Consider the following 14,065-nt stretch of genomic DNA (forward strand, 5'->3'; position numbering starts at 1 on the left):
CAAGACAAATAACACCTTAGAAATTAACTGTTGCCAACCAGAATCTGGTGATTTGCACAACAGTATTAATACTGTTTCCATAGGAGCATTATTCCTAGTTTAAACAGAAAAAGGCATATATTTGACCTGAGAGCACAAGAGATGCTTCTTGCTAAAAACTTTAATGAGTTCCAGAATTAATTTTCTAAGCTGAGCTTTCAGTAAGAAAATGTGAGCTGCTTCAAGAGCCTATTTAGTGAAATTTCATCTATCTATTGGTGGCTTTTTTTTTTTCCAAAAGGTGATTAATGATCTTTTTAGTAAATATATATATTGGGTAGGATTGGAAGAAATCTTTTGAGTTGCAAAGCTTGACTTTATGCTGTTGTCACATCTCTATTTTAAAGCTTATTACACTGCTTGTCCTTACAGTACTTGAAACTTTTAGAACCTTGCTTTAATAAAATTACTAAAATGTATTACCTTTTGAATGTACGCTTATTTCACCTTCTGTTTACTTTTTTATTAAGATTTATTGAGGTTTTTGATTCATTTGTCCATGTGTAAGTCCATAGTTTGCATATGCTCTGAAAGTGTTTTAATGGCTGGTATTGGTAATGCATACAACTCCCACAGTTAATGGCTTGACACAGCTGCTATACTGAGGAATGCCTATGAAAGTGACTTTCCATGTTAGTTGCCTGGTTCCTAATCTTGAAGTGCAGGGGTGTTCTATTTTTCTACATACTGTTTCAAACGGGTTTTAGAACAGGTAACTGAGAAAAGCAGACTTATTTATTAGATTTATATTTGCTTTGTACCTCCAATTAGAAAAATGTATAGGATCAAAAAAGTATTAAAAAACCCCCGCTTTCCTAGAAGAGCCTGAAACTCTCTTAATTTCATGTATGCTGTATAAAGGACAATTGCTTGGCTGTTCTGGCCCTCCCCCCACTTTTTTTGAATTTCAGGTTACTTTGCAGTCTTTTGTTTCATTATCTTAAGCATGCATCCTTCCACTGTAGAAGTTAAAAGGTTTGCAGAGCTTTTTCTGTCAGGAAGTTTTGTAAAGTGGAGAACTGCAAAGACCCAGTCAGAAATTGGTAACTAACAAGGCAGAGGAAGGCACTGCATTTAATAAAGTGTGAGTGAAACTTACCTTAATTTAATCTCTATGAATAATGCACATAAAGGAAATAATGCAATCTTGCATGATATCTGCATAAATCTAACAAAAATGGGACAAGGTGTTAAAAGGCATAGTTTGGATTAAAAAAACCCTGCATTTTTAGGATCATATTAACATTTTAGGCTGAGAGAAACTAGAAAGGCTAATGTCATCATCAGTGACCTGGATGAAGGGACTGAGTGTACCCTCAGCAAGTCTGATGATGATATAAAACTGGGAGAAGTGGCTGATTCACCAGAAGGCTGCGCTTCCATTCAGCAAGACCTGGACAGGCTAGAGAGTTGGGTGGAGAGGAACCTAATGAAAGTCAACAAAGGCAACTATAGAGTCTGGCACATAGGGAGGAACAACCCCATGAACTAGCACAGGCTGTGGGTTGACCTGATGGAAGGTAGCTCTGCAGAGAAGGACCTGGGAGTTCTGGTGGACAACAAGTTGCCCATGAGCCAGCATTATGCCCATGTGGCCAAGAAGGCCATTGGAATCCTGGGGTGCATGAGGAGGAGTGTGACCAGCAGGTCGAGGTCAGTTATCCTCCCCCTCTACTCTGCACTGGTGAGGTGGCATCTGGAGTACTGTGTCCAGTTCTGGGCTCCCCACTTCAAGAGAGACAGGGAACTACTGGAGGGGGTCCAGCAGAGGGCTACAAAGATGATGAGGGGACTGGAGCATCTCCCTTATGAGGTGGGCCTGTTTAGCCTGGAGAAGAGAAGACTGAGAGAGGATCTTATCAATGTCTACAAATATCTTAAGGGTGAGTGTCAAGAGGATGGGGCCAGGCTCTTTTCAGCAGTGCCCAGCGACAGGACAAGGGACAACGGGCATAAACTGCAACGCAGAAAGTTCCATCTGAATATGAGGAAAAACTTCTTTTTACCTTGAGGGTGACAGAGCACTGGAACAGGCTGCCCAGAGAGGCTGTGGAGTCTCCTTCTCTGGAGACATTCAAAACTCACCTGGACGTGCCTCTGTTCAACCTGCTCTAGGTGAACCTGCTAAAGCAGGGGGTTGGACTAGATGATCTCCAGAGGTCCCTTCCAACCCTAACCATTCTGTGATTCTGTAACATGAACCTTGAACAGTGAAATTTGAACATCAATTCTTCAGCTGTTTATTATCAGGTTTGGAAAGCAGAATAAAAAAGAAAGAAATGAAAATGCAGGATATCTTGGTGGTATTCTCCCATCTTTATGAAACTGTTCTTGAGATTTCTGTATGCCACTTCAAATTAAGGATTTTTCCTGGTTCAAGATAATCATATATCTGCTCCTAATGGGATTAGAACTCACATAGCCTCAGGAAATGATACTAACATTCTGTAATGTTGTGAAAGGTATGAAGGTGGTGATTGTTAATTTATAGGCAGGGAACTTAGACCATGTCTCCCAGAAGTTCACTCTTCTTTTGGATTTTGTTGAAATAGTCTGGTATGGTTAAGGAAAAGAGTGAAATGGGTGTGGCATTTGATGATGGATTTTTCTACTCACTATAACTTGTTTTTTAGATTGAAACAGGGAGGTTTCCAACAGTTATCAACATCTTCATTTCTACTAAGTTGCTGAAAAATTTTTTTCCTCCCCTCCAGTGCTTTCCCCTTCCATTCTTTCCTCCCTGGGCTATTGTGTTCCTAAGTTAAAATTGTAGTACACTGTAAAAGCAAAATGCTTTAGTTAAACAACAAAGCCTCCGAATATTTGATTTTTCCTATATGTAAAAAGGAAATACGTAAATAAAGGGATTTGGTTGAACCATGTGACACACAGTAGCAACTACATCCTTCCAGATGGTAAGTTCACTATCTGATACCTCTTTGCGAACGGCCTGTCTTTCATGAACCTTGTAGTGCTTCGATGTTGGGGGCTGTTAATTGTCATGTGATTGTCCCATAAGACTGCTAAAGGGCTGCAGTGTAATTACATTCCTGCTCACAGTAGAAGGTCTGTTAGCTGGGCCTAATGAGACTGGTGTGACTAGTTTTCTGGTACCTAGCTTCTTCAGTGGAAAACTAAGGAGATCTTGTTTGTAGGCTAGGGATAACAACTCTTAACTCCCTATGCAATTCAGTTAAAGAAATTCATGGCTTATGGCTCTCAACTACATGAAGTGTCAGGAATGGTATCTTATGCAGCTGTATGTTGCTTGTGTATATATCACAATGCATAGAATCCAAACTGTTTATGATTTCATAGTTGTGTATTAATTCTGTTTATTTAATTAAGATTGTGATTCATAGGGTTGGAGTTTTGAACATGCTGCTTTTGATTTAAACTGATACATGGAAATATTTCCTTGCACAGCATCTGATTGCTTTGTGAAGCATGGAAGTCTTTTATTGATATTCTCAACATTGAAAAAAAATTAAAATTGTAAATATAGGTAACAAGCTATAGCAATGGTTAAACAGCTCATCATAGAAGCAACTATCTAAAACTTTGGTCTATAATTAGTAAGACATCTTGTAGTTGGATCATTTCATAACCTGTTGCAAGGCTACTTATGTTTTCTTTTTTGATGCATCTGATAATAGCTATTGTATTGTCAGGGCACTAACTGTGTGATTCAGAATGTTGTTTAGTTATATTTGCTCAAAACATTGTGAAAATAATGAGTTATTGTTGTGATTTAACTCCAGCTGGCAACTATGCACCACACAGCTGCTTGCTTGCTACCCTCCAGTGGGATGGGGGGAGAATCAGAAGAGCAAAAGTGAGAAAGATCATGGGTTGAGATAAAGGTAGTTTAAGAATTAAAAAAAGGAGGGGGAAAAGCAACAGGGAGGAGGAAAAAAACCCCAGACACCAACCCAAGAAAAACAAGTGATGCAAATGAAAAAGATTGCTCACCATTCACCAACTGATGACCAGCCAGTCCCTGAGCAACTGCAGCCCCTGCCAACCTCCACCCCCCCCAAGATTTATTGCTGAGCATGATGTCATATGGTATGGAATATCTCTTTGGTCATTTGGGGTCAGCTGTTCCAGCTGTGTCCCCTCTTGATTTCTTGTGCACCTCTAGCCTACTCCTTGGTGATGTGGTGTGAGGAGCAGAAAAGGCCTTGGCTCTGTGTAAGCACTACTCAGCAATGACTAAAACATCCCTGTATTATCAACACTGTTTCCAGCACAAATCCAAAACATAGCCCCATGCTAGCTACTGTGAAGAAAAGTAACTCTGTACTGGTTTTGGCCTGGATAATTATCATCACTTAAAACTTGCGATTTTAATGTTAGAAATACAAAAATATTCCTAGTTAGGACTAGGCAAGAAAGAAAGAGGTGACTAGAAATTTTATGGATCTTGTCCTTGGCAATGATGAAGGGTATAAATCGTAGTAGTAGTGAGTTACTGTTTGAAATGAGTACATTTGATAAGAGTCATGGCCAGGGGGGCAGCTTTCTTTTTATGAATAGTGATCTGAAGAATCACTTTACCAATATACGAGTGAGTGGAGTTTATCTTTATTTATTCGGCAGCGCTGGGTGCATGGGGGATTGCTCCACCAAAGTCATGCACACCAAGGGAACCTTTCAGCCCCCTCTTTATACAAGTCACTCATGTCTATTCATTAACTTTCCGGGAACTCATTAATGTATCTCTCATCTGGACAGTTAGCACATTCCCATTCAAGGATTTAGTATATCTTCAAGTTAACAATATTAACATATCTCATGCCTGGACAATTAGCACACTCCCTGTGTCACCCATTTAAGGATTTAGTACATCCTCAAGTTAACAATAAGGGTCTCCTCAGATAAACATGAGCACACCTTTCTTTAAATAAATCATATATGGCCCATTATTCAATAGATAGGCAAGATTTTTATGTTGGTACCCTCCTATCCAAACTTTAATTCTTTTCATGAGTCTAATATCATAGTGCACTCTAGGTAAGACAAGATTTTGCATCTCTTCAGGAAAAAAATATATTTAAAAAAAATATATTTAGTGTAAAGTTGAGAGATGTTAAACATTACTTCTAACTGCATGCATTAAGCATTTGGCAGTTGGAACAGCATCAAATTTAAGTTATTGATCTTGACCTATAAAATTCTAAATGGTACAGAGCCTTCTAAGAGAGTGTCCTGGATCTGGCTGGGCTGGAGTTGGCTTTCTTCATAGCAGCCCCTGTGGTGCTTTGTTTTCGATTTGTGGCTAAAACAGTGTTGATAACACATAGGTATTTTGGCTGTTGCTGACCTGTGCTTGCACAGCATCAAGGCTTTCTTCCTTTCTCACTCTGCTCCCTCTGCCCTCCAGCAAGTAGGCTAGAGGTAGGCAAGAAGTTGAGAAGAGAGACAGCCAGGACAGCTGATGGAAATTGGCCAAAGGGATATTTCATACTATATCAAGTTATGCTCAGTAATTTAAAAAAAAAAAAAAAAGAGAGAGAGAAAAAAAAAAAAAAGAGAGAGAGAAAAAAAAAAAAAGAGGAGGAGGAAGAAATAAAAAGGAGAGGGGTGTGTGTCTTCCAAGGTAGCCATTGCTCAGAGACTGACTAGGTGTTGGTTTGCTTGTGGGAGGTAGTGAGTGATTGCCTTTGCATTGCTTCTGTTGTTTTCAGTTTCCCTCAGCTCCCTTCCTTCATTCTTCTTTCACTTATTAGTCTTTATTTCAACCCAGAAATTTTCTTGCTTTTGCTCTTCCTGTTCTCTACCCTGTTCTGCTGGGGGTTGGGGGGAGTGAGCAAGCAGCTGTATGGGTGGTTAGATGCTGGCTGGGGTCAACCCACCACAGACATGATCTTTCTAACCTTGCCTCAAGAGCTATACAGTGTACAGACAAAACAACTCTTTCGCTGATTTAACTTGTTTTAATTGGGATGAGGAGAAGCAAAGGAGAGAGCTCTGCTAACAAGACTGCAGCTTTGCCAATGTAAACAATATCTACACTGGTACTGCTTCTACTGGTATACAATCTGTATAGTCTATTTGACTTTCATTCTGATAGAAGTTCTCAAAGCCAACTTTTACTTCCATTGCATAGAAAAAATGTTTCTGGTAAGATTTTTATCAACAGCGAAGCTCTTTGGTTTTTTTGTTTTACTCTAAAATTTGCAATTTTTCATTTTTTCTTGTGTACGTTAAGCCAAAAGATGACTTTCATATCTCTTCCAAAATGCTTTTTTTGCAACTCTTGCAAGACCACATGTGAACTGGTAGAATCAGTAGGTGAATGGTCTGAAATAGTTAATAATTTAAATAGTATAAAACAATAGCTGTATAAAGGTGGGGTTTTTTTTCTTTTTAAGAGGTTTTGAGAACACCACTTGGCAACACTTGGCTTTTCTTCAATTGCTTCTTCCACTGCTGCTGCTTCCCCCCATTTGTATGTTTGGTGTAGAAAGAGGTCTGATCAGAGTTGAAAATTCATGTTTGAATGAGTCTAACCTTTGGATTAAACTGAAATATTCTTTTGTCATATTTTGCAGTCTGTGAGTTGCTGTGCATCAGTATTTGCTTTTAATAGGCTATGTGTTGGGTTTGGGGAAGGCTCTTTTTTGGCTGAAATATGGTCTGGTGACTGCTGTCATTTTGTTTAAGTGCAGGCTTTGATACTGTGTTCTATTTGTTGTTTGAGAAACAGGTTATAGCCTGAATTGAAGCCTGAGTAGGCTTAAAATACAATGGTCTGAGTCAGATCAGTTATCTCTTCCCAGAAAATTGGGAAGGAAAGAAAAAGCTGGTTATAGAGATCCTTTGTCCCTTTTGGATGGTTCAGAGTATTTTCCTACAGTGTGAGTTATTTGGGGAAATGGGTTATCTGAACCTGTGAAGCTTTAAAAATTCTGTGTATTGGAAATCTGAGTAATCTGAGAGAGGTTGCACACGTAAACATCTGATAACTTTATTTGAAACAAAGGTTTGGAACTGCATCAGTTTTAACTGAGAACTTTCATTAGTTTCACAGGTCTGTTCTGTGAGAATAAACAGAAGCCTAAATTCTAAGGACACCCATTGTTACATTGTTTTTTAGGTGGTATCATGGAAAACTCGACAGAGCAATTGCAGAAGAACGTCTTTGGCAAGCAGGAAAACCTGGAAGTTACCTTATTCGAGAGAGTGATCGGAGACCGGGTTCATTTGTGCTTTCATTCCTTAGTAAAACAAATGTCAATCATTTTAGGTGAGAATTAAATGTTTTCTTTTAAAACACTTTAATCTGTTTATTTGTGGGTTTAGAATTTAGTACAGTATAGAAAACAATCGTATTATAAATTGAATATTTTTTATATTTTTTTTAATCCATGTATGGTATAGCTCTTTACTAGGGTTTAATTGTTTTAAACCATGCTACTTAAAAATTCCTTTACAGGCTAAAGAATGAAAATGTGAGGAAAACAACATAATCAGAATAGAGAAGTTTATCTAAAGCTGTTGTGACTATATTTGTAGTAATACGCAGGCTTCTTATTAGTAATAGGAGGAGATTGTTTTGAGTCTGTTCCTCAGTTATTGCAGCTCACAGGACGTACTTGAATGTCAAAGTCAGCAAATCAGGGTGTTTCCTTTATAAGAAGGAACAAGGAGAAACAAAGAGGGTATGTATTTAATAATATGAAGATTTGCTGAATCAGCTTTTAGTATGTTCTAGAATTAGTTGTTCTAAATACAAATAGCCCTTTTTCCGAAATTGTAACCAGAATTATTTTACCATTAGCAAGTTATATACATCAATTTATTCTTGTTTACTGTAAATGAAAGATGTTCTGGGAAGGCACTTGAATGTTAGTCAACAAGTTGCATGCTGCAGTATAATGTTCATCTTCACAAAATAGGGTATCAAATGCATCTTCAGCATTAGAAAAATCCTTTTGTCAGCTATCTAAAGAAACAGAAATAAACAGAAAGCAAATTTATTTGCAAAGCAAACAGATATAGCATGCTCATGTTTGCATCATGTTGTCTGAGCTAACAATTCATGCTTCTCAGCTATACTGATTCTTGTTTGAGAACTGGTTACTATGTAGCAGTGGTAGAAAAATAAATTAATACTTGCTTTTTAAGTACTGTTTTTAAGTTTTATTTTTAATAACTTTGCTTATTGTAGCCTATATCAGGTGTTGAATGTTACTTCATGTCCACCATAAATTTTTTCTGACATCTCAGATAGAAAATGGGAAACCATTAAAAACCACTTTCTAAGAAAGGGATCCTTATAATCTTTTCATATCTTAAAGAATCTTTTCTTCTTGGATACATTAAATATATGAAGAGAAAACTATTCAAAAGAAACAAATTTGTTTGCTGATACTGGTCTCCATAAAACAGACCTGCTATTGATTCATTTGTTGACTGCAGTGTGTGTATATGTTTTCGTTATTAGAAGGGCAGATCACAGAATGGTCAGGGTTGGAAGGGACCTCTGGAGATCATCTAGTCCAACCCCCTGCTTTAGCAGGTTCACCTATAGCAGGTTGAACAGAGGCACGTCCAGGTGGGTTTTGAATGTCTCCAGAGAAGGAGACTCCACAGCCTCTCTGGGCAGCCTGTTCCAGTGCTCTGTCACCCTCAAGGTAAAGAAGTTTTTCCTCATATTCAGATGGAACTTTCTGCGTTGCAGTTTGTGCCTGTTGTCCCTTGTCCTGTCGCTGGGCACTGCTGAAAAGAGCCTGGCCCCATCCTCTTGACACTCACCCTTAAGATATTTGTAGACATTGATAAGATCCTCTCTCAGTCTTCTCTTCTCCAGGCTTGTAGAGGGATTTTTAAAGGACCGAGGACATATGTTGCCATTGTCCAGGTTGGACAACCCAGGCCTGTTAGTTGAAGCTGCAGAGCAGTTTTAAATAGTCCTGGGAACAAGCAATGGGAGAAGGAAAACAAGCTATGCACAAAGAAGAAGCCAGGTGTAGAGCAAGCCCTGGGAGCCGCGAAATCAGCACATTCTCATTGACGCATTCTGATCAGGCACCTGCAGTATGCTCACCAATCAGCGACACGGACCCCCATGTGACTTTTATCCAATCACCTGCGTGTAAAGTCGTGTGAGCGGTTGGTTTAAGTTATTAATATGACCTGTTTGTTTAATAAAGGGAGCACGGCATGTAGCCATATTGGTGTTATTGTCGTGACTTGGCCGACTCTCCACAGGGGACCCTCTTCGCAGGCTAAACAGGCCCACCTCTCTTGGCCTCTCCTCATAAGGGAGATTCTCCAGTCCCCTCATCATCTTTGTAGCCCTCTGCTGGACCCCCTCCAGTAGTTCCCTGTCTCTCTTGAAGTGGGGAGCCCAGAACTGGACACAGTACTCCAGATGCCACCTCACCAGTGCAGAGTAGAGGGGGAGGATAACTGACCTCGACCTGCTGGCCACACTCCTCCTCATGTACCCCAGGATTCCATTGGCCTTCTTGGCCACATGGGCATAATGCTGGCTCATGGGCAACTTGTTGTCCACCAGAACTCCCAGGTCCTTCTCTGCTACACTCTAATGTTTTTCAGCTTCAAGAATGGCAGTCTTGAAGTTATTTCAGCCAAATATAAGGATATATCTACTGGGTCCCATAGACTGGAAATGTCACTTTCACCAAAGCTTGTTCTTTGCCAATTGCAGCCTTCCAAAAATGGGTGAAATTTCCATTGCTCAAGAATCTCACTGATATTTTGTTTCCTGAAAGTTATATATTTTTGATTAAACTTTAATTTCTTATTTCTGTTTGACTAAATTACCAATATTTAGGTGAAAGTTCTCCAATTCCCCTTCCCCAAGTTGGATTTAGGCATATGTTCGTGCAATGTATGGTTGACAGATAGTATATGAGTCCATCAAAACTAAATTATTTTTTTGCTGTAGTAGTATGTTTTCTGGTGAGTTGCTGAATGATATAAAATATATATATTTTAAATTTTATATAAATATTGGGAAATAAAATCTTTTATCTTTTCATCTTGTCCTTCAGAATTTTATGTGGTTACAGAAGTCTCTGTATTTACTAGTCCTGTGTGTTCTGAAGAAAGGTTTAATTTCGGCTTGATTTAATAATAAAATATGAAACACTAAATTTCATTTAGAAGCTGATTCTGTGAATATCATGGATTTTATACGGAGTTTGGTAGGAAATATGCCAAGAGATCTAGTCTAGATCCTTAAAGTTGCATTATTTTCTGACTTCCCTTGCAGTGCTATGTGCTTAAAAACTTCAAATTTCATCTCTGAAGATTGATCTTAGTATACATTTTACACTCCTATTTGGTAGAAATAATATAGTTTTAACAACTGATCTGAGAAGAGAGATTTTTAAAGCAGGAATGTATTAGAATACTGACCTGTTAAAGCAAAGTAAAAGTGTAAGAAACCAAGTAGAGATAAACAATATACTCTTTTTCAGCAGTTAAATTTGTTTTCTCCTGTTGTTCTTGAATTGCTCATGAGCTTTGTAAATAAGTCAAATGCTAAGTAGAAAACTAAGTAGTCAGACATGTTTAACTTTTTGTACTGTAATTTGTTTTGAAATATCTTTAAAATAACTTGTTTTCTGGAAACGAGAGAGGTAATGTGAGGTTAGATGTTAAGATTTTTCTTTATTTTTCAACTTATCTAATTTCACTTAATTTCTCTGTTTCTTGTATTTTATTGCATATTTTTATCTTCACTGATCAATGATGTTATATATTCTTAGACTTCAGTTTGTGAAGGCATATCATAAGAATTCCTCCTTTGGTGGAAGTGCTCACCAAGCAACTTTATATTGTTTATTATTAGTCCTGGCTAATCAGAGGAGGTCCCAATTGACTGAAGGTTAGCAAATGTGATGCCCATCTACAAAAAAGGCCAGAAGGAGGATCTAGGGAACTACAGGCCTGTCAGCCTGACCTCTGTGCCAGGGAAGGCTATGGAGTAGATCATCCTGAGTGCCATCACGTGGCATGTGCGGAACAACAAGGTGATCAAGGCCCAGTCAGCATGGGTTTATGAAAGGCAGATCCTTCTTGACAAACCTGATCTCCTTCTATGTCGAGGTTACCCGCTTAGTGGATGAGGGAAAGGCTGTGGATATTGTCTATCTGGACCTTAGTAAAGCCTTTGACACTGCTTCCCACAGCATTCTCCTGGAGAAACTCGCTGCTCATGGCTTGGACAGGTGTACTCTACACTGGGTAAAAAAACCTGGCTGGATGGCTGGGCCCAAAGTGGTGGTGACAGTTAAATCCAGCTGGCAGCCAACCACAAGTGGTGTTCCCCAGGGCTCAGTATTGGGGCCAGTTCTGTTTAATATCTTAATGAATTGGATGAGGGGACCAAGTGCATCCTCAGGAAGTTTGAAGAAAAAAACAAGTTGGGTGGGACTGTTGATCTGCTTGAGGGTACAAAGGTTCTGCAGAGGGATCTGGACAGGCTGGACCGATGGGACAAGGCCAATTGTATGAGATTCAACAAGGAGAAGTGCTAGGTCCTGTACTTGGGTCATAACAAACCCACACAATGCTACAGGCTTGAGGAAGAGTGTCTGGAAAGCTGCCTGGCAGAAAAGGACCTGGGGGTGTCGATGGACAGCTGGCTGAATATGAGCCAGCGGTGTGCCCAGGTGGCCAAGAAGGCCAATAGCATCCTGGCTTGTATCTGAAACAGTGTGGCCAGCAGGACTAGGGAAGTGATTGTCCCTCTGTATTCAGCACTAGTGAGACCACACCTCAAATCCTATGTTCAGTTTTGGGCCCCTTGCTACTAGAAGGGCATTGAGGTGCTAGAGAGTGTCCAGAGAAGGGTAATGAAGCTGGTGAAGAGTCTACAGAGCAAGTCCTATGAGGAGAAGCTGAGGAAACTGGGGTTGTTTAGTCTGGAGAAAAGGAGGCTGAGATGAGACCTTATTGCTCTCTACATCTACCTGAAAGGAGATTGTAGTGAGGTGGGTGTTGGTCTCTTCTCCCAAGTAACAAGTGATAGGAGAAAAGGAAACAGCCTCAAATTGTGCCAAGGGAGGTTTAGACTGGGTATTAGGAAAAAAATTCTTCACTGAAAGGGTGGTCAAGCATTGGAACAGGCTGCCCAGGGAAGTGGTTGAGTCACCATCCCTGAAGGTATTTAAAAGATGTGTAGATGTGGTGCTTAGGGACATGGTTTAGTGGTGGACTTGGCAGGTTAACAGTTGGAGTTGATGATCTTAAAGGTCTTTTCCAACCTAAGTGATTCTGTGATCCTAAAAATTATTGTTTTGACACTGCAATAAGAGTTCTGGCAGAAAGTATGATGTTTTTCCCATTTACTGCATAATTTATTGGAAACTGGTTTTAGCATTCTGCAGGTTTCATAAAATGGCTGATTTCACAATTTTTACCAAAAATTATAGTATCTAAGTAGATTAAATATCTTGTTCATTTTTTTCCCTATGTATAACTAAAGGTATAGTTCAGTCATTTTCTCCCTTCTCCAAGTCGGTTTTCCAGGTAGCTCTTCACATTTTTAAAGAAGTGTTATTACTCAGGACTGCTGTCCAGCTTTTGTTGCTGGAAAAACTCAGGTCCTCTTGAATCCATCAATTTACATAACTGATTGTTTCTTTGGATTGTCTTGTCAAAAATATTGTTTCAACTTATGTACTTTTTTCCCCTTGTACAAATTATTTGTGTGTAATACAAATGTTTTAAAAACTGTTAACTCTTACCTAAATAATTTCTCACTGGTTTTAGAACTTGTATTGCATAGCAATATGAACAGGCATGTTGTTTTCCATTTTTTTTTATATAAGTGTATTCACAAATCTGAGTACTAAAACATGCACCACCACACCGCAAAAAAACCCCAAACCTAACACCAACACACACTCTAACTACATGTTAGTAAGATGAGTAATTTTATAAGAATTTTCTTTTGTGTTAAATTATTTAAATGTTTTTCTTAAAGCAATTTTGCCCTTAGCAGGCTTTTAAATTGAGTACGTTATTATTACAAAGTTATTTCTTATTTTTTAGCATGGATACTAGACTAACCATAATAAAGTGACTAATTTTTGAAGGTATTTCAGTATTCTGTACTGTATAATCAAATGCAGTTCTTTGTTACCAAAATATGTTGATACTTTGCCAAATTTATACAGGCCTACCATATAAGCTGTGTCCTGCATGATAGCAGTATTAATGCTGTTACCTCTACTAATGTTGTCATTTGTCCACAATGCTAGTAATTATATTTTTGTGTTTAATTTTATTTAGTTCTAGCAAATCTGCTTGCTTTTTTGTAAATCTACATCTCCTTTACAGTCTTCAAATAGTTTTATTTTGTGATGTTTATCAGTAATTGCTGATGAGATATTAATTAGTTAAGGGTGTGTGTGTACATATGAGAAAGTGAGTTTGTAATACTGCATTTTGTTGAACATAGCCCGCTTTAAAAACTCAACGTTATCCTAACTTCCTTTTAAAAAATAAAAACTCACAAAACCAGCAAAAAACCCCACCCCAACGATTTGTAGCAAGACTTACTTCTATCAAGTTTCCTTTTCTTTATTACCAGGATAATCGCCATGTGTGGAGACTATTACATTGGTGGACGTCGCTTTGCTTCACTCTCAGACCTAATTGGTTATTACAGTCATGTGTCTTGTTTGCTGAAGGGGGAAAAACTGTTCTCTCCAGTAGCACCTCCAGAGGCAAGTAGTACAATTTTTAAATGTCATTAAGTAAATTTTAATATAATTACTCTTGCATTTTATATTCATAGTTCTCTATGAAAAAAGCATTGTAGAAAGTTTCCCCTAGTTCTAGAGCTGTCTCAGTGTATGGTGAAGTATAAGGAATATATAAACATGTTCTTACTGATAGAAAGTAATGATAAAAAATTGTTTTTTAATGAAAATCTGTAATGAGAAAGCTAGATATCGAGTACTGCAGTTATCTCCAAATGTAGTAATAACATGGTACGTAAACAGAGATAAACAAGAAAATGTGTGGTTCTTGGCTA

The 14,065-nt window shown here is 38.5% G+C and overlaps 1 protein-coding gene across 9 annotated transcripts in view; it reads left to right on the forward strand.

Moving 5' to 3' along the window:
• The window catches only part of LOC129783137 (ras GTPase-activating protein 1-like), an 87,112-nt gene that overhangs the window by 11,148 nt on the left and 61,899 nt on the right, over window positions 1–14,065 (forward strand). For all 9 annotated transcript variants that reach the window (XR_008745128.1, XR_008745126.1, XR_008745125.1 and 6 more), the window contains exons 2-3: window positions 7,142–7,291; window positions 13,619–13,754. Coding sequence is in view for 3 of the 9 variants with exons in the window: in XM_055792887.1 (XP_055648862.1) it covers window positions 7,142–7,291; window positions 13,619–13,754 (286 nt within the window). In the remaining 6 variants the exon portion in view is untranslated. The remainder of the gene's footprint in view (window positions 1–7,141; window positions 7,292–13,618; window positions 13,755–14,065) is intronic.

Source organism: Falco peregrinus, chromosome W (genome assembly GCF_023634155.1).
Source record: "Falco peregrinus isolate bFalPer1 chromosome W, bFalPer1.pri, whole genome shotgun sequence".
Lineage (NCBI taxonomy): Eukaryota > Metazoa > Chordata > Aves > Falconiformes > Falconidae > Falco > Falco peregrinus.